Source organism: Streptopelia decaocto (assembly GCF_964273445.1).
Source record: "Streptopelia decaocto genome assembly, chromosome: 1".
Lineage (NCBI taxonomy): Eukaryota > Metazoa > Chordata > Aves > Columbiformes > Columbidae > Streptopelia > Streptopelia decaocto.
In genome coordinates, this window is record NC_138663.1 from 179001793 (window position 1) to 179021089 (window position 19297).

The 19297-nt window shown below is 38.3% G+C and overlaps 1 protein-coding gene across 3 annotated transcripts in view; it reads left to right on the forward strand.

The window, feature by feature from the left end:
* Window positions 1-19297, forward strand: part of NAA16 (N-alpha-acetyltransferase 16, NatA auxiliary subunit) — a 64143-nt gene that overhangs the window by 2150 nt on the left and 42696 nt on the right. Inside the window, exons 1-5 of one of the 3 annotated variants that reach the window (XM_082053764.1) lie at window positions 9058-9074; window positions 10384-10468; window positions 12950-13054; window positions 17162-17319; window positions 18376-18510. In XM_082053764.1, the coding sequence (XP_081909890.1) occupies window positions 10432-10468; window positions 12950-13054; window positions 17162-17319; window positions 18376-18510 (435 nt within the window). In that variant the 5' untranslated portion in view covers window positions 9058-9074; window positions 10384-10431. Of the gene's footprint in view, window positions 1-9057; window positions 9075-10383; window positions 10469-12949; window positions 13055-17161; window positions 17320-18375; window positions 18511-19297 lie in introns of those variants that run through there. The other 2 variants (XM_082053763.1, XM_082053765.1) reach the window with 2 other exon arrangements.

The following is a 19297-nucleotide window of genomic DNA, read 5'->3' on the forward strand; positions in this document are numbered from 1 at the left end:
CTGAAGGCTTTAGAAAGCAAGTTAACTGATGCCATGTGGTGGCTAGTCACAGTTCCTAAAGTGTTAATCACAAACTTTTACTTGTTGGCTTGTCACTTCCTATATTGATACTTCTTGAAGCTTAATTTAATAGTACTTTTTTCTAGTTATATTTGACTTGTTAGTGGTTCACTCGCTTGCTGGAATACTAATTTTTACATGGTACAAATTGAACCCTGGGGTTCCTTGACATGTTTCAGAGTATTTTAGTGTAGTAGTTTAGCTTGTACTGCTAAAGGCTCGTTAATGGAAGCAGTTTTTGCCTACTTTGGCACTGCCGGAGTATTTGAAATTACTAGGGATGATATAGGCATTTTAAATATTGGGGAGGGGATTATGTGGGAGGGTATATAGTAAGACCTTACAAGCATGTAGTGATTTAATCACTTGGAACAGATGTGAGGATACTGTACTGATATATTAAGACTAAGTATTCTTGCAAACACTCTGCGGAGAATTAGCAGTTATGAAATGAGAAGCTCATTTGGAGATCATGGGAATGACTTAGGAGTCAGTGTCTTGGTGTGTGTATGTAACATGTGAAACAAGTTATCAACATTCTGAACAAGATGCCCACGTAACAGCAAACCAAGCTCACAGAGCTGCCCAAGAAGCTTGTATGGCCCCACGGAGTTCAGAGTAAGCTGTGAAGTCTGCTCAAGAAGCTGAGTAAATAGTCTTTAAGCCACATCAATTTGTGTGCCTGCATGCTTGGCAATGCTTGAACAAGCTGACTTAAAACTAGCTGTGATGTGATTAGGGAGCTAATAGCCATTGCCACACAGATAATAGTTCTGGTTTCTCGGTGCTGCTGTAAGGTAGTGCTGGAGGTCATTTTGCTGTCCTGACGTCCGGGTTTGTTTTGTTTCCTAAGCCTTGCTCCTACTCTTCTATAGGGGCTTTTTCTCAGTGGGGTGGGGTGCTCTTCTCCTGGGAGCTGGGATGGTGCTCGGGAGGGATGGGCTGAGCAACCTCCAGCTCTGCCGCTTTCATTTCTCAGCCTCGCAGTGGGCATGGAGGAAGCCTGTGAAAGGTTCCTGGTTCACTCTTCATTGGAAGAGAGAAAGGCATCCATAATGAAGAATTAATACAGGACTGCTGGTGTGTTTGTCACTTAAAATGAGTCCTCAACTTCTGACTTTAAGTTATTAGGGCAGAGGCAATCCGAAATAAACATGTACGCCTGGTAACTTAGAAATGTTTGTCATTAGCATTGAAGTTTGGTAATGTGCATTTGGGGTTTACTTCTAGTGAGCTTACGCAGTTCTTTTCTTTTGTGCATTTAAAACAGTTGTAAGCTTGCCTTCAGAGTATGTTTCAGTTAGTAGCCTACACCGCCCCTCCCCCCAGAACCCAGATTATAAACTACCTCTCATTTTAAAATTAGGTTTAAGCTTTGGCTTTATAGAATCAAATCAGCACTGTCTGGATGCAGTAGTAGTGCTTATGAGTTCTTTAGAGGAAAGCCTTGGGGGGGGGTTGTCATACTTTCATGGTTTACTTGCCAAATTGTTGTTGTTTTTAAGAAATGCTTAGTGTCTTGTGATAACCATTGGTGTCTGCCCAGTATCAGGCAGTGTAAGGTATTGTCTGTTGTTTGTTTCATGCCTAATATAGCTGTGGATAGTATCATGCCAGTAAAGAAATTACCTTTTTATTTCTTAGTGAATTCCACATGTTGTTGCATAAAATAAGGCTTGCTGCCTTACTTGCAAATGTGTTTCCCTTGAGGAAGCCCTAGCCTGTGAATATTTCATCCTGTTATGAGGGAGCTGTGTCCTAGTACCTCTTCACATACAAGGCATTACTCCTTACTGAGACAAGTTTAGCCATTTGTTTTACTTCAAGTAGTTAAACACAAAAAGTCTGCAATTATATTCCTTTGTAGCAGTGACTTGTTGCTGTTTAGTTCATTCAGGTGTGTGTCTTCCACTTAAGAGTATGGACTTGTCAGGAGAAATTTTCTTATCTAATAAATAAGACTGATTTGTGGTGTGGTTGTTACTTGTGCTGCTAAGGAGAGGGCAGCATAGAAAAAGGGTAGACTGTTTTCCTTGATACTGACTTGATGGTGAGTATGCCTGGCCAGCTGCAGACCACTAAAATGACAGAATTGTGGTGGATAGATAATAGACTAGTGGTAAGATTTGGTAAGGAAGTGGAAAATCAGGCTTCACTGTTTTAGTAATTTGAGGGAGTCTGATTTGGAGAAGAGTGTATCCCAAATAAATATTCCTGTTTTCATTTTTCAACAGGAGTTTGTAAATGTCATTGTGGAAGGCTCATAAAGCAGGCTTCCATGGAATTATGCTTGTTGTTTATTCACACTGGATTTTTAAGGAAAGTTCCTGTATGAATAAATTACAACTTTTCAAAGTTAGGTCCCATTGCGTTTTGCACTGAAACTTTTTCTTAGTTGCCTATGGTTATATTGACCAGAACAAGCAATGACAAGCAAGAGGAGTGCAGTTGTGCAAAACTACTCATGGCACAAGAAGTGAAGGCCACCTGAAAACATGCAGAAGTACTTCATGTTTCTGGAGTAAGTGAAGTCTTAGCAAGTAAAGTTGTTTGTAGATGAATGTTACACTTGGAAATCCTAATTTAATGTATGCCTAGTATGGGCTGTAAGCTTAATTGCACCTCAGATTTGAGATTTTTTGTTTTAGGGATTCTTTTTAGGTTCTGTTAAAAAAATTTCCTTGTACAGTAGTTGAAAGCTGGTGAATCCTGGGAAAAGTAAAATGCTGTTACACCACTGCTAAAGTACCCTTCAAGCCTACATTTGCAATGCTGCATGTATTGAAGTTTCCCCTGGTGCTGCCTCTGAGCCTCTGCAGAAGAAGGATGCAAGTATGAAATTACCTTCTCGAAGGTGAAAGAACTTAAAGAAGAATCTGAATTTATGAACGCTCTTGGTGAAGCAGAGACTTGCCCATTTTCAAGCTATCAAGCCTAGTTTTCCTTTTGGTAGAAATGGTATTTGCAAAGTAGCAGGCTCCAAACAAAAAGTTCTTAACAAAAAGGTAGTTATATTGTAGAATGCTTTGCTGCAAGATGTAGTAGCTGGCATTTTGAGGTCTGTGTGGGGAGAAGCCATTTACTCTTTTACGTGTGTGAAGACAGACCCTTTGGCTCACAGGACTGGTGAGGTGCAAATAACTGGAGGCTGAGAACATTCTAGTGAGAACTATAATAATGCTTGTCGTACTCATAGGCCTCTTGCTATGCATCTAACACTTGTCTCTTACCTCTGGTGGCCTGTTACCAGATGGGTCTCATCTCTCTGGCCTGATCTGTTGTGATTCATGCAACTTGTTTGTCTGAATCACTGAAATCTTTTATGGGCTGTTGAGATGAGGTTAGCATTCAAGGCTTGCATTGGTAATTGCCTTGAACTTGCTTTAAGATGTCTAAATAAAAGCATAACTCTTTTTTTAAAGTCTGAGATTTAGACATGTGTGTATCAGGTCTCACAAAACAGTGTTGATGTTGATAGTGTTGATAGTTTCATCTGCTTAACTGCTCACAGATGCAGTTCCACCAGCTTGTGGAGCACCTGCTCAGTCTGAGTTCTTGCTGGGCAAATTGCAGTTTCATCCTAGGAGATGTGGCAGATTAGTCTCTTCAGTACTTCTACACAAAGTGCAGATTAAAAACTAGTTGAAAATGTATGATGGGACTATGAGTCGTTTAATTTTTAGTGTTGCTGTTATGGTTTCTGTTTTGCAGAAGCAAACACATGCTCATAAACAGTAGAGAACTCTACTAAATCAAATAGTGAGGAAGTTACAGGTGCAAAGTGCTTGGAAGCAAGAGCTTTTTCTACTGCATGTTCTCTTGTTTCTGCCCTTTTGAAGCAAAGGATGTTTTAAGGATTCAAGTTGTATTGTGAGTGTGTGTGCACAGCGTGGAATTAGATTAGGTGTCTACTAAAAAGCTTGTTTTAAATTATGAGCTTCCTCCTTTAAAGGAGGCATAGTTTATAGGGTTGTTCTAGATGTCTCTGACAACAAATGGTGACACAACATTCTTGTCACACGTGTTCTTTCCGATAATAAATACATTATCAGTTTTATTCTACCAGTAATATAGAATGCAAACAGCAGTGATTATGATTGTTACTGTACAGAATGCAGGTGAAAATATGTTTTGTGTATTCTGTAGATTTGACCATCTGTGATCTGACTCACCACTGTTAAGTATTGCCAAGTCCCTGGGTTTGGAGAAGTGTGTGACCTGTCCATTTTGACACTGAGGCAAGCAGGGCTTTTGGAGCTAGGTGGTTTCCTCTTCTTTGTATTTCAACTGATGAGGTTACTCTTACCAGCAGAGTGTAGGTGTGGCCATGCATGTTACAAAATACCAGTAGGGCTTGGGGAAAGGCTAGAAGGACATGTTTATACTCAGGAAGGGTTGTCCTTGGGCTAGAAATCTAAGATGCTGTGAGAGTGGGAAAGTAGTAATGAACTTTTTCCTTGGCCTCCATAAGCTGAAGCCCCTGCGTTTTTTCATTCTCTCAAACACCAGTGAACTGAACTCAGTGCGGAGAGAGGATTGCAGTTTGGGGAACGTCATGCAGGGGTCCCTTGTCTGTCTCTGAAATTTAATAATATCATGATGCTTTCTTTTCATGTATCACTGTTGCAAAGTATCTAAATATTTAATGCTGCAACGAGCATGTCCAACACAGATGCTGCACTGTTTTGGAACTTAATCGTATATCATTCAAACAAGATGGTGTCAGACCTTGCTATCAAATAAATGAATAATTTTGTAAATATTATTTGTTAGCCCAGGAGCAGTGTATACCAACTTCTGCCTAAAATCTGACTAAGGTACTTGGAGAACTGATTTAATCAACTGATGTGAGAAACATAGGTTGTTAGATGCAGAGGACATTGTTTTATAGATGTGCAATAAAACAAGGAAGGCTTTTTAAAAGGTCAAAGTGTTAAATGCTAATTAAGATTACTGACAGTATGCTGATGTTCCTGTATTGATTGTGCCTGGTTTTGGTCAGAAATATGTATTAGTAATTTGAACAGCCCCTAAATACTTTTCAGCTCCCAGGAAATGTTGCTGATCAGAATCATAGTCAGTGATAATTTTGAGGGTTTTTTCTTACTGAACTTGGTCACTATTGTGGCTTGAACAGGTTTCTAGCACAACTGACTTTAAGCATTCATTCCATAGGGCTTGACATGTAGACCTTGGCTTTTCTCTAGGCTCTGATGTTCCGCAGTTAGCTCTTGGGTTTCTTCCTTAGCCAGACCCTCCATCAGTGTTACACAGCAGGCACACAGTTTAAAAAAAAAAAAAAAAAAAAAAAGTAAGCATTGAGAACATAAGACTAATATGCTGTTTAAATGAATCCTAGGTTTTGTCAAAAATCCCAAGATTTTGCACCCAAATCTTGGCAACAACACAGAAGACACTACCTGGCAAGAAGAATGTTGAATCTCTTGTTGAGTGCTGAGAGATCCACAAGTCGAATTATGTGGAAGTGTAGTAGCAAGGAAGACTAATAAACTTAAATGATGTTCTTAAGCAGCCTATTCCTGTGCAGACCTGTATTAATAAAACATGGGCTGCACAGGTAGGATCTGAGAATAGCTTTAAATTGATGGCAGTGGATTGGATGTAGTGTTTGGCAAGTTCCTGTCAAGAGACATAAAAAACAACTTCCAAATTGCGATATTGTTATTAAAGGAAATTGCACATAGAATAGTTTGAGTTGGAAGGGACCTTCAAAAGTCATCTAGTCCCACTCCCCTGCAATAAGCAGGGACATCTTCAACTAGATCAGGTTGCTCGGAGCCCTGTCCAGCCTGGCCCGGAATATCTCCAGGGATGGGGCATCCACCACCTCCCCGAGCAACCTGGGCCAGTGTTTGACCACCCTCATTGCAAAAAAAAAAAAAAAAAAATCTTCATTACATCTAGTCTTTATCTCCCATCTTAATTTAAAACCATGACCCTTGTCCTATTGCAACAGACTCTGCTAAAAAGTTAGTCCCTATCTTTCTTATAAGCCTCCTTTACATGTATTCACCATGAGACTGCTCAATGTGTCTCATTTGGATTGAACTTCTTCACTACAGCTCTGTTACAGCTGCAGACTATCTTAAACAACTTAAAACTATTAAAACATTTAAATTGATCAAGGAAGCCTGGTTGCTGTGCTTAACACTGCTGTTTGATGTGGTACATGTCATCATTCTTCAAATGCGATAATGCATTTTTTCAGCTTTTATGTGAAAATGGTATATGAAATAATATGTTGCTTGAGTACATTCAGAGGCGCTAGGGACAGTTGGTTGTTGTAACTGCAGTCTCTCACTGAGTAGCCAGTTGAGATCTTGTTGTTGTTAGATGGCTTCGCAGTAGTGAATGAAAATGTTGGGAGGTCATAATGAGATATTCTTCAGCCATAAAATTGCTGATCTGTATATTAAACTCAATCTTCAGTGTGTGAAAAATGTAGCTGTTCTCTCAATACAAGATCTTTTTTTTTTTTTTAAGTGGCAATGCTTTGTCTAGGGAGGTGTATTCTGTAAAAACATCTTTTTAGTAACCTGATGTTGCAAACAGTTAAACATAATTTTTATATATATGGCATATGGATTGAGCAGTGATAATGAAGTCCTTCTGCTTTATCAGTAACATCAGTGGGCCATTCAGATGCCTGATTTTGTTGGTATTTAATAGTGGAAGGGGGTTTTGTCTCTAAAAAAAAAAAAAAAAAGATGGGAGGATACAAAAAAGAAATCAGAATTTGTGAAGGGCAATTCCTTAAGTAGAAGCAGCAAAGCACTTTAACATAGGATTAGTCTTCTCTTGGTCTTTGTTGTATCCTTGTTACTAGTATTTTTTTACCTTTACGGTTTTAGTCACTTCTGAGATGCTGCACCTGTTTGACCTCTGTGTAGAGGCACTGGCTGCTTACCTGAAAGTGAATAAAATGATGTCTAGCTTAATTGTATGCCAAAGTCTACAAGCAGATTATATTTTTGAGCTTGTTTTGAAAAAAGGAATAAACTGGGCTGAGATGTTTGCCAGAGGAGGTAACATCCTTCCAGGAACATCTGGTAGCAGAAGTTCTGGATAACACTATGGCCTTGTGAAAGTCTCCCTTTGAGGATTTGAGCGTGTAAACATTCATGATTTGGCTTTAGTTTTAGCAGGAAATTATTGCCATGAAAGGGTGATGGGGAGCCTCACATCAAGCACAACAGATTAGGCTGTTTTGTTTTGTTTAATGTTTGTTTTTTTTAAAGTGTGTTAGCTTGAGATTTTAGTATACCAAAGACTTAATGCAGTAGGACAGATGCTAATGAATGCATTTTGCTGTATTAGTCTTGTTTAGTACAAAACTTGAGAGTACATATAGAGACATCAGGCTTCTCAACTATGAAATTCCCATCTGCCCTACAAAATGAGGTGGAATCATATGGCATCAAACTCTGGTTTCTTGTAAACAAGATACGGGTGGAGCATGGTGTGGCCATTCACAGATTTTGGACAGACAGAAGTTTAAAAGCAATCCATTCACAAAGTTGGGATGCTTTGAAGCCCCAGGCTTGTCCATGTAATTGAATCCGTAAGCTTTTCAGTGTATGTATATATGTTGATTATGAGAGTTTAATTACTTGTATTGCTGAGCAAAGTCCTTTCTTTTGTATTGGTGTATCTTTAAGCCAATGTATTGGTATAAATAAATAACTTAGTTACAAATGCCTGTGTGTAAATGTATTTGGAGGGAGTGGGGCTGGGAAGTCACCTTTTGACTAACTAGCAAGGCTTCTCCCATAAGCGGTAGAATTGCATGAAGTTGCATTTCATAGTGATTTATGTTTCTGTAGTCAGCCCCTCCAGTCTGTTCTGGGGATGTCAAACTAATTTTCACCAGGGAGCCACATCAGCCTCGCGGTTGCCTTCAAAAGGTTGAATGTAATTTTAGGACTGTATAGATGTAGGTGTAATTAGATTTATACAGTCCTAAAATTGCATTCAGCCTTTTGAAGGCAACCGCGAGGCTGATGTGCCCCCTGGTGAAAATAAGTTTGACACCCGTGGTCTGTTAGCTAGCAGTTGGGCAAGAAATGCTGTGGTTTGTCTGGCTTTGAGCTAACTTGTTTCCTGACAAGTATTTGGGTTGTCTATCAGCAAGACAAGCAACTGTGAATGTTGAACTTGTGTTGTTCTCTCAGTGGAGAGCATTAATTTCTCTCTTCTATCGGTCTGTTGGCCTTTGCAAAGTGTGGTCTTGCTTGTCCTCCAAAAATCCCAAATTTTTCTATAATTATCTAAGTTCAGTTCTTCTTCTAGGTCTCAGACTGACCTTTATAGGATAAAAATGTCAAAACAAGGGTAATATATGATTTCCTCAAGTAGTTAATCTGTTTTAAGTGCACGCTTGACTCCAATAGCTTCTATGGTTAAGCATTGCATATTTGGAGTTTCACTAACATTGCAAGAGTTATAAAATCGTGGATGAATGTTTAATATTCTGTTATGCTTTCTACATTTATTCAGGTACGCCTGAAAGAGTACTTAGAGCATTGTTGGTATTTTCTTATGATACAAAATGATACAAAGCATATTTTCCCCAGAGGGGACTCCAAGTTTTGCTGCAGCCTGGGTTATTTCAGATAGAGATGTGGAAACTAGTTCTCAGTTTAAAATCCCCAAAACATTTTTGTTGCTGTTGTTTGAATGTTAATGGCCATAGTGTAACTATTCGCCTCTAATGGGAACTCTCTGGCCATCCTGCCAGAAGTCAGCCAGGCAGAGCAACCCGATCTAATACCAAGGTTAGCCATCCTTTGTTTTGAGTGGTGATTTAGGTGACCACCGAAAGTTCTTGCTGACCTACATAGTTCTGTGATTTAGTTTCCATTTAATAACTGTTAACTGCAAGTTTCTTGAGTTTCAGGCAACAAAGACTTCAAAGTTGTTTGCAGTTAAGCCCTTTCCCACAGGCTGGAGGAGGAGGACCCTTGATTTGGCACCTTACCCATAAATGAGCATGGGTGTGTGTCTGTGTTGCTTGGACCCTGGGAAATGATGCGATGATGTGTTATGACTGCAAAGGAGTCGCTATGTTCTGCATTAATTTAACATAGATTTTTTTTATCTCTGTCCTGGAAGACTGATGGAGTGGGAGTGATCTATGAGAGACAGTTAAAGTACTCAAGCACATAACTGAAATAGCAGTTTCTCTCCAGAATAGCTGTGTAAATTACAGCAGGACAATACACTTTATTAACTAAAAATGGTGCCAAGTTAAGCCTGGTGGTGTGTGGTTGGTTGGTTGGTTTTTTTTTCTCCTTCAAGTTAAGAAGCTTAAATGATCTTAAATCATGTTCATGCTTACTGATACAAGCATGCCTTTAACTGGCTTAAGTAAATTTGTTTCCAAGCGATTAACTGTAGTTATCAGTAATCGATTTAAATTACTAAGACCTTACTGACTTATTGACATCAGGTAATACCTTTCAAAAGAAGAAAAGGGACCCAGATTTACATGGTTTTGATTTTCCTTGTTCCCACAGTTGAACGCTGCTGTTTACCAGTTAACATAGTGAATAAGTAAATGGTATATTAAATCTAAAAGTAGCCCTTAGCTGTACTATTCCAGCTAGAAATTAGAGTTTCTTTTTAATATCCAGGTAAATTCTCTCTTGTTGGATAGCTAAATGTAGATTTTTGAGGTTACAGTACGTCTGTCCTGGTTCATGGTTTCTCTCTTCCTCCCGAAAGTCTACATTGGTAGCAAGGAAAGTTCTGTCTGAGATTTCTTGCTCTGGGAGGTCACTAGTCCAGGGAAATGGCATGTTGAAAGGAGTGTCTAGATCAGGAGTGTCAGACTAATTTTCACCGGGGGCCACATCAGCCTCACAGTTGCCTTCAAAGGGCTGAATGTAATTTTAGGACTCTGTAAATGTAATAAATGAGTTTGACACCCCTGGTCTGGACTCTTTAAGACTAACTCTTCTCAAAAGTTCTGTTGAGTAAAGATTTTGAACTTGGCGCTCTATTTCAAGAATTTCTGAGTCGAAGTAGATATTCCTACTTGCCCTTCCTGTTTCTGTTGAAAAGGAATTATGAACTTTTATGAAATGAGACCATGAGGTAGAGCATGAGCTGTACGTAAATGGAGGCAGACACTGTTCTGAATTATTAAAAACTGCCATGTAATATGAATAGTCATATTCAACTAGAGCTTGTTAGTGATCTGATTACAGTACCTTACGGAAAGAACTAGTGCATTTGTAATAGTTTGTGAAGGTACTCTGGTTTTAAATGCCTTTCAGTGATTGTATTCCACCTTTTTTCCAGAAATGTTACGAACAAAAACAGTACAAAAATGGACTCAAGTTCTGCAAGATGATCCTTTCTAACCCGAAATTTGCTGAACATGGAGGTAAGTGTAGACTCAAGATTTTTTTTCCTTTTCTGCTCCACCCGCCTCCCCCCCCGCCCCCTCCGCTCTTGTGAGTTTAAATGTATAATCAGTCTATTCCACACCTTAGAGATGGGAAGGAGCCTGTTGCTCAGTATGGTTCTGTCCTTATGACTGAATAATTACTCCAGATTTTCAGTCTTTGTACATTCATATCAAGTTTCTACCCTAGTTCAGTCAAACACCCCTGTGCAGTGGGATGATGAAGATCAAAATATGTGGTGGAAGCACACTTCAGTGAAGCTTCCAAGTAACTTGCCTTTCTAGGTTTCTAGGTCAGAATGCTAGTGTGGGGCTTTCTTGTATTCCTATTGAACAGCGAGCCCAGCCTTTTTTGAATATTACTTTAAGATATTCTACCAATGAATTAAGTCTTGTTTTTTGTCAGATTCATGCTCTTAATTTTCTGTACTGCATACCAAGTTGCTGCTTATAAGGAGCAAAGTTAAGTGGCATACTGTTTCTGCTAAGATTTACAGCTAAAGACAGAATCTGGAGATCCTGTTCTGATAAATATTGCAGAAAATGAGACAGCAGAATGTTGCTTCTGTTTACGTCTATCAGAACTTAATCCTCAATAAGATACTCCAGTCTGACTGTATTAGAGGGTTTCTGTTGCATGGTTCAGCCAATCTTTCCTTCTGATACAGTGAAATTTTTATTTGTTTACTGTTGAAGCAACCTACCATGTCTCCCCGGAAATAAGACAAGGTGAGTATTAATTTTTGCTCCAAAAGATGCGTGCTTTTTTACATGTATGGCTGCCTGGACACTATTTAAATAGACTTCTTTGATGAACTGTAACTAGGGATTATTTTTGGAGTGGGGCTTATAGTTCAAGCATCCTGAAAAATCATGCTAGGGCTTATTTTTGGGATAGGTCTTATTTTTGGGAAAACAGGGTAACACTGAGTGCATATGTACTGTGTCAGTAAAATTATCTTCCTGTTGGACACTGTCAAATATTGCTAAAATGTTCAAATAATCCCTTTCGTGCTTTCATTAGTGTCTACTGTTTCTTTGTCTTCATTACTTCCCTGGAAATAAAAGTACAGTTTTCTTGTTGCTTCAAAGCTAGAGTGGCTTGTCCGGCTCCAACCTAATGCATTTGTCTCTACTAGCACTTGTGTTTTTCTAACATCTCTGTATACATCTGTCTTCTCTGCTCTTGCTGCCTCTCTAACTTTTCCAGGACAGCCAGCTGCCTTGGCAGTCCACATACTACTTGGGCTCTGAGCCACTGATGGCTTTGAAGCTTGGGAGCAAAGCCTGGAATGAACAGCTGATGCAGAACTAAGGCAATGAAATGATCTGATGGGAGGCTGCACTGCTGCCACACTTAGCTTCACAGACAAGAAGTTTGAAAAACGTAGTGAGAATGTGGCAAACAGATGGATTTCTGTGGCTGGGCAGTTGTCTCCCTGGTGTGGGAAGGCAGGAGTAGCTTGTCCTCTTTCCCACAGTAAGGATGTGTTTTTTCAAGCTTCCTGATATTATTGGGAAGGTATCATTACAGCTTTTTCTCTTCTTACAGTGTGGATGTAGGACAACTTAAAACTAAATCCTTGGCTCGTTTTGGGTCATCATTCACTTTAGGTGTACTTTGACAGGAAACAGTGTTAAACAGGCCTGTCAATGAATCTTCAAGCTGCTGTTACAGCTGACCTTGAGCTGATGGGCCATGGCCATTAATATTAGGGCAAATGTAGCAACTGGAGAAAAACCGGAGTACTGTGATGAAAATATGACTGGTCTTCTCACAGGCGCCAAAACTAAGTGGTCTTTTACTTGGCAGAAGAAGTCAAATATGAATCTGGAACAGCTTTTGGGCATAGTGTGTGCCTTACATGCGACTTGTTTCCCATAGTGTTTCTTGAAAAGTGGGGGAAGAGGGGGAGCAATAATCATACCGATGTATTATTTAAAGTCTTGTGCCTCTCAGGATGTTGATTAAAATGCTACTACTTTGAGAATATCTTGTTACCCCCAAAATACTTTACCAGGAAATATACTTCTCTTAACTAATGCTTTTGCAGTGGAGCTGACTCTTGACAGAGATGTGTTATGGTATGACACAACCTAATGATTTTTTTTTTTCTTGCTCTGCCTATCTGGAACTTTAACACCCATTGAGAAGCTCTCTGAAGTTGCTTTAGCTTATTGTTAACTCCCTTAAAGTCAGTTAAATGTATTTTTTTAATTAACAAAGTTTGCATTGTCTGTGTTCCTCACATCTGTGGTGCTCTGCAGTGGTCTTTTAAAGACCAATTTCAAGAAAGGAAATTCCTCCTTGTAACAGTCTTCAGCTGTGCTAGGCTGCTAGCCTGATCTAAATTTATCACTTAATGGGGAACTTCGCTGTATAACAACTTCAAAGGGTATCTGTACTGTGAAACTGGCATATGGTAAGTCAGAAACATAAGTATATGATATTTCTTACAGAGACGCTGGCGATGAAAGGACTGACCTTGAACTGCTTAGGGAAGAAGGAAGAAGCATATGAATTTGTTCGTAAAGGACTTCGTAATGATGTGAAGAGTCATGTCTGTATCCTTTGTAATACAAAACCCGATCTTTTTGCTATGAGTTCTCACTTCTGCATGTGTGATCTTGTTCCTGCATCAGTACATATTTTTCAAATACATAATGTGGTATTTATAAAAAATCTAGGGTGTGTACAGTGAGAATATTGATTGTTAATCCGGTGAATATTAATTGTTAATTAAATACTTGAAATAAGATTTTATTTGCCTGTCTACAATTTTGCAGAGTTTAAGAAAAATGCTTTTTACATTTATTTATTAGAAAAAGACCATCTGTGGGTTTTTTAATTTTCTGCAGAGAATATGTATGGTTTGTAAAATCTGGCCTTTTCTAAAGTTTTCTTCTCCCTTAAAAATGTGTAAGAAATCCAATCTAGAAGTGCTCTGAAAATATCTGTTTTGCCATTAAATTTTAGATAATGGTTTAGGTCTACAGGCTTGATGATTACTACACTGTTGTAAATGAGTCTTCCAAAAGTTTATACCTGTGAAATACTTAACAGCTACCCAAGAGCTTTGGGAGTAGCTGTCTTCTATTTAAGCCACAGGTAGGAGGCTACTTCAGTTTTGCACAGAATGCCTGTTCTATATGCATTTGAGTTGCATATTAAGGGGTAATTTCCCATTAAATATTTAAGTTTTTAAAATTAAAAAAAAAATAAATCTTTAGTGTTGTGGGAAACACTTTCTGATGGCCATCTAGTTAAGACAGTTTACACCATTCCTGTATTAAATGTTCAGAGAGCTTGAGGGTGGGAATAACCTTTAAGTGTATGGAGGTAATAAGAGTTACTAGAGGTATGCCATAGGACAGTCAGAGATAATTTGTACCTTCTTGATCTTAGAAGCTGAATGCCTAAGGAATACCAAAGCAACTTTAATCTGTTTAAGAAGCCTTGCACCTTAAATCATGGAGCCAGAGAGTCTGGACGAGTTAGTTAAGAATTTCAGGAGATTGATTCCTAAAGAAAGTTCCAGAGTGGGATTTATCAGATTTATCAGCATCACTAATTCTTGTCTGCAGTTCATGCTGGCTCTTAAAACTGTCTAGAAAACTTCCCTACAAATGCTGGAGGGACCTGTGGTTTTGTTTGTTTTTACTTTTTAAAATCTAATTTGAGGGGATAGGGTGGTCAAAGGGACCTTCTTCGTGGACAAGTTTAAAGGTGTGTTTGTTTGGCTTTTTTTTTTTTTTGTTATGAGGTTTGGATTTTTTTCACTATTTTACTGACTTGTTAAACTTGTCTTACCTTAAGAAGACTGCAAGGAGTTTTGTTTTCTGAATTCAGAGAAAGTGTAAACTCATCTGAACCCTGTTAGGCACAAATGTTTGGTTTAAGCTGCATCCATGAACTAGCTCTGACAAAGCAAGAAGTTCCACCTTTTTGCATTCAAGTGTATTGTTACAGCTCTACAGAGAATCCCCTAGAGTAGTCTGTCTATGTAGAATGACTTCTCTAGTTGAATCTGAATTAATTCCGCACTGAGTGTTGGGTTTGTCACAGTACTTTCAGTTGTCATCTCTTGGTAAATTCCAAAGAAATAGCAAACCTCTTTTACTATTACCACACTTAAGAGTACCTGATGTGCTACCCATATAATGTCACTACATAAATATCTGAACCTTTTCTGGTTGTGGGGCTCCAGTAGATAAGGGAGAGTCAAGACTAGGAGAATATATTTATTCTAGCTCATGAGAAACTGAGATCTGAGGCTGAGCTTTTTAATACTGGTTCCTCCTACATCCTTTGCAAAGGCTTGTGACCAGTCATGAAGTTCTGATGAAAGCCTGAAGGCCTGTTGATTCTCAGTGCCACCTAAGCAAGGCTTGGGAGGCTCTCTAAAATAATGTTTGTTTCCTGTTTTATATGACTTTAATGTCTGTCCTTTGTGTTAAAAGTAGAGGCAGGTGGAAATCACTGAATTCACCTCCTTCCAGTAGCTGGTTTTGAGGAGGTGGAATATGTGTTTGTGTTCTTATTTCCTTGTTGTAAGATTTGAAAATGTTTTTGGTGAGCTTTTTAAAAAGCCCCTGTTACAGGGTGCATAAAATATAGCTGGTCACATCAGCGTTCTGACTTGTTTTAGGAGGACTGGAACACTTTAATTCTGTGGATCTTCTTATTGAGGTTTTGGGGGAAAATAGCTGTTGTAAAATTGTTTAGAAATCCAGAAATTTTCTGGTTGAACTACAAATGAATTCTGACCCATTTTGGGCTATAACTTGAGTAATGATCTGGTCAGAGAGCTACATTTATTTCAAGAATGTTTCAGGTGTAGGAATGCATGCAAGGCTGTCAAGAGCTGCATACTATAAAAAAATTGTTGGCAATTTGCTTTATTGGTTTGTATCAGCTGTTAAAATTTCCTATGCTTAGTCTTGAATATTGTACACCCTTATTTCTGAATGAGTTTATGCTTTTCTTTACTTAATTGCTTGGTGAAGAATATGATTTATGAAGATTAAGCCAGATTACCAATAGCATCCAGAAATTGTAGTGATGCCTGAAAAACTACTCAAAGCTTTATCTTAGTCTAAGTATGCTGCTAAAAGTGCACATACATTCTTTTGGACTGAATTATCTTGCTCTAGGTGAGAATCTGAAGTATCAGTAGTTCTGAGGCAGGTGTTTGAAGATGCTGCCTTTAATCCATGTCCTGAATATTTAAATAGGCAAGGCAGGGTTTACAGAAAGAAGCAGCAGTATTAGACTGACAGCCATGCCTGTATCCAAAATAATTTTGTCCCTCTTTCCCATTCAGTCTTAAATCATGATGGCAGAAATAGCAGCTTTCTTCGCAGTCTTAGAGATGCATGTGGAGATTTTGCGTGCTTCAGCTGGCTGAAATTAATTTGGTGTTCCTGTAGAAATGCAGAACAGGGTCTCTTGCCTGAGGATTAGAAGTTTCCTTCAGACTTAGTTCTAGCAAGTCTTTTCTTTTGGCTGGAGTCTTATATCTTCTCAGTAATTACAAACCTACTTTATATTGTCATGTCTAGAACTTCAAGGATGTGAGTCTTTGTAAGAAAAACTTAGTTCTGTTTCTGCAGTTAATTTGATGAGGCTAACACTGAATTCATGTGCTTTCTCAGCTTTTTCAGACATAAAGTTTAGCAATGTTTGTATCTTCGGAGGGAACCTTGCTTGTTTCAATTCAGTAGAACAAAACCTCTTAAATATTTTGGTTACTAGCACTATCAGTTATTTGTGCCATTTTAATTGAAAGCAGTGAAGGATGCATGTACCTCTTATCAAGATTTGCTGTGTTTTGCTGCTTCAGGGGCACACGGAAGAGCTTGAGGGAACTTTTGAGCCCCTTGTAATTTGAAAGTGAAAATAAGTGCAGTTTTATTGCTGTGGAAGGTGTTGACACAATGAGCCACTAGTAATCTGAAGCAGCAAAAGGTAGATCATGTCAGGTAATATTTCTTTTAATATGACTTTTGGAGACTGAAGTGAACACACAAAGTGTGATGCTTTGCTATGACATGTTGGTTTCCTACTTTGAATTCAGAATCTTGCCAGGATAAAAAAGGATGCTTGTGAGAGAAAAGCCTACTGAAATAACACGGGACTGATGGAAATCTGAGATGCTGATAATGTGATAGACTTTTGAAGCACAGGAATGCTAAGATTTCCTTTTGTCAATGAATGAAGTGTAGCTCTGTGTTTACCCCTTACTGTAAAATCTGGAGACTGAGGTTACAGGCAAGTGAGGAAAAGTAAAACTTTTACACCAATTGCATTGTTTAAAATGAGTCACTTGTAGGAGTAAGAACTCCTACTGTAATTACCATAGTGTGTTTTAAACTGTACATCTTCAGGAATAACTCTCTTGGGCCCTGTGGAGTTTGCATCATTTAGTTTGCATAATAATGTTTGGCAGGGGTTGTGAATGTGACTTAACAGAAGATTTTTAAATGAGACTTTATTGCTTATTTGGAAGCATTTAATATTTTTAAATGTGTCAATAAAGTCGGACTGCAGTAATCAAACTTCATAAGGGTGCTGCTCTTCAAGGAAGGTGTTCGTTTGTTTGGTCCGTAACAAAAGTGCATTGCTGTTACTTTGTGAAAATTGTTGATGTATCTTCCTTAACATTGCATTAGGTTGGCATGTGTATGGTCTTTTGCAACGTTCTGATAAGAAATATGATGAAGCCATCAAGTGTTACCGGAATGCACTCAAACTAGATAAAGATAATCTACAGATCTTGAGAGATCTCTCTTTGTTGCAGATCCAAATGAGGGATTTAGAAGGATATAGAGTAAGTATTCTCTTTGAATTCCCATTTATTGCTGTTACCATTCTCTTGTTATTCTGTTTCATTATTGTCTTTTATTGGTAGTAATTATGTTGCTGCTACTTTGTTTCAAAAGTGTTATAAGCTCTTACTTAGGAAAGCATGAAAATGTATTGCAGCAGAGCCTCATAATGTTAAGAACAGAACTAAAAGCATGGTTATTCTGTACAATTTGGCTTGTGGATTGCTTGTAAAACACTAGTTCTGAACTCATTTCTTACTGAAATAATGAAAATAAAGGGGATAAGAGTTAAAGTTTAGCAAGAAGGAGTTCTTTGCTATTGTGAAGTACTGCAAATGGTGTTTTGGGTGTGTGTATGGAAGGTATTTTTTCATGAGAAATAAAACTGTCATGAACCTGCCCCATGATGGCTGATTTATTGAATTTCAATACTGATATTTATTATAAATAAAACATGAAAAATTGACTAAAAATGAAGTTAGTGGTTTCAAAATGGCTCATCTGATTTGACTGTGAAAGGGGCAGATCCTATTCTCTTTCCGTTCTTTATTTCATGTGAAGCAAAGGACTAGATAGTGGGCTTGGGCAGTAGTTGGTCCCCTTCACTGAGGATGTTGAATTTGCTAATGGAAGAAAAGAAAATAGCTGTGATTTGAGGCAGGAAGGGATTCTAAGAGTACTGCAGCAGTATGAGGACCAGCAGGGGCTGCTCTTCCAAGTGGCAGTGAACTCATGCTTCCTATTGGAAACCCCTCGCTCAGATTTCAAAGCTTGATCTCGTAAATAGTTTAGGCTGTTAAGAGGTAGTCTTGAAAGTGACACCTTTTGTGTCCCAACGAAGATTTTATACTTTGGGCTGTGATTCCTGTATTAGGAGTGTAGCCATCAAGATTTATGAGATGGAAACATGCTGCTTTTCCCCATGCTGTTAGAATTCCAAAAAAATAGCCAGGGCTTTTAAAATTTTTGCTGTACTGGTGGTAAATCATGCTAAAGGTGTTGTACCTCTTTTTTTTTAATGTATCTGTTACTTTTAAATGGCTTTCCTTTTACTGAAGGAGACGAGATATCAGCTGCTTCAGCTGCGCCCCACACAACGGGCTTCTTGGATTGGATATGCCATTGCGTACCACTTACTAAAAGATTATGATATGGCCTTAAAACTACTTGAAGAGTTTAGGAAAACCCAACAGGTAAGACTTCCTGTTCTGGAAAGAGAACATTTTCTGTATAAGAGACATAATCTGTGGAGTTAGTTGTTTGTAATTGGGAATAATTAAGAATCAGTTAAGAATTAAGAAGAAATTTATTTATGGAGCTTTCTGCTTTGAGCAGAAAGATTTCCAGGAGCTTAGCAGCTGATGCAAATTATGGGAATACTTTTTTCCCCTTTCAATATGCTGTTAGGGTTGAGGATATAATGGTAGACTGATGTACAATAACTGAATAACCTAATGTTTGTGAGGTTTGTAGTTAAAGAAAACCTATGATCCTGTCCCTTTACAGGAGGTAAAACTTCAGAAAATCCTGTTTAGTGTTGGATATGCTCATTTGCCCTCTATCCTGCTGTAGCCTGGATGTCATTACATCTCTACAAAGGACATGAAAAAAAAAACTTTTTCATTCCTTTGTATGCATCTGTACACTATGCATTTAAAATCAGTGCTTGGTGTTAAAGTAACATGAAAGCATAGCTGAAAAATCTTTGATAAGATTTGTTGTTACTGAAACTTGTTGGAATAAATCAAATAGTACAATGCTAACATCAGTATAACCTCTTTTAAGAGAGAGAGACCTTTCCCTTGTTCTGTTACTGGTAATGCAGAACTGTGAAGTCTGAGTAAACAGAACAGAGTGGATATGTTCACTATTCTGTAGCATGGAAAGAAAAAACATGTTTATAGATGGATTCAGTTTGGGGGATGTGCTGGAAGTATCACATGTAGATACTAAGATATTACCTGACCTATAAATTGTGAT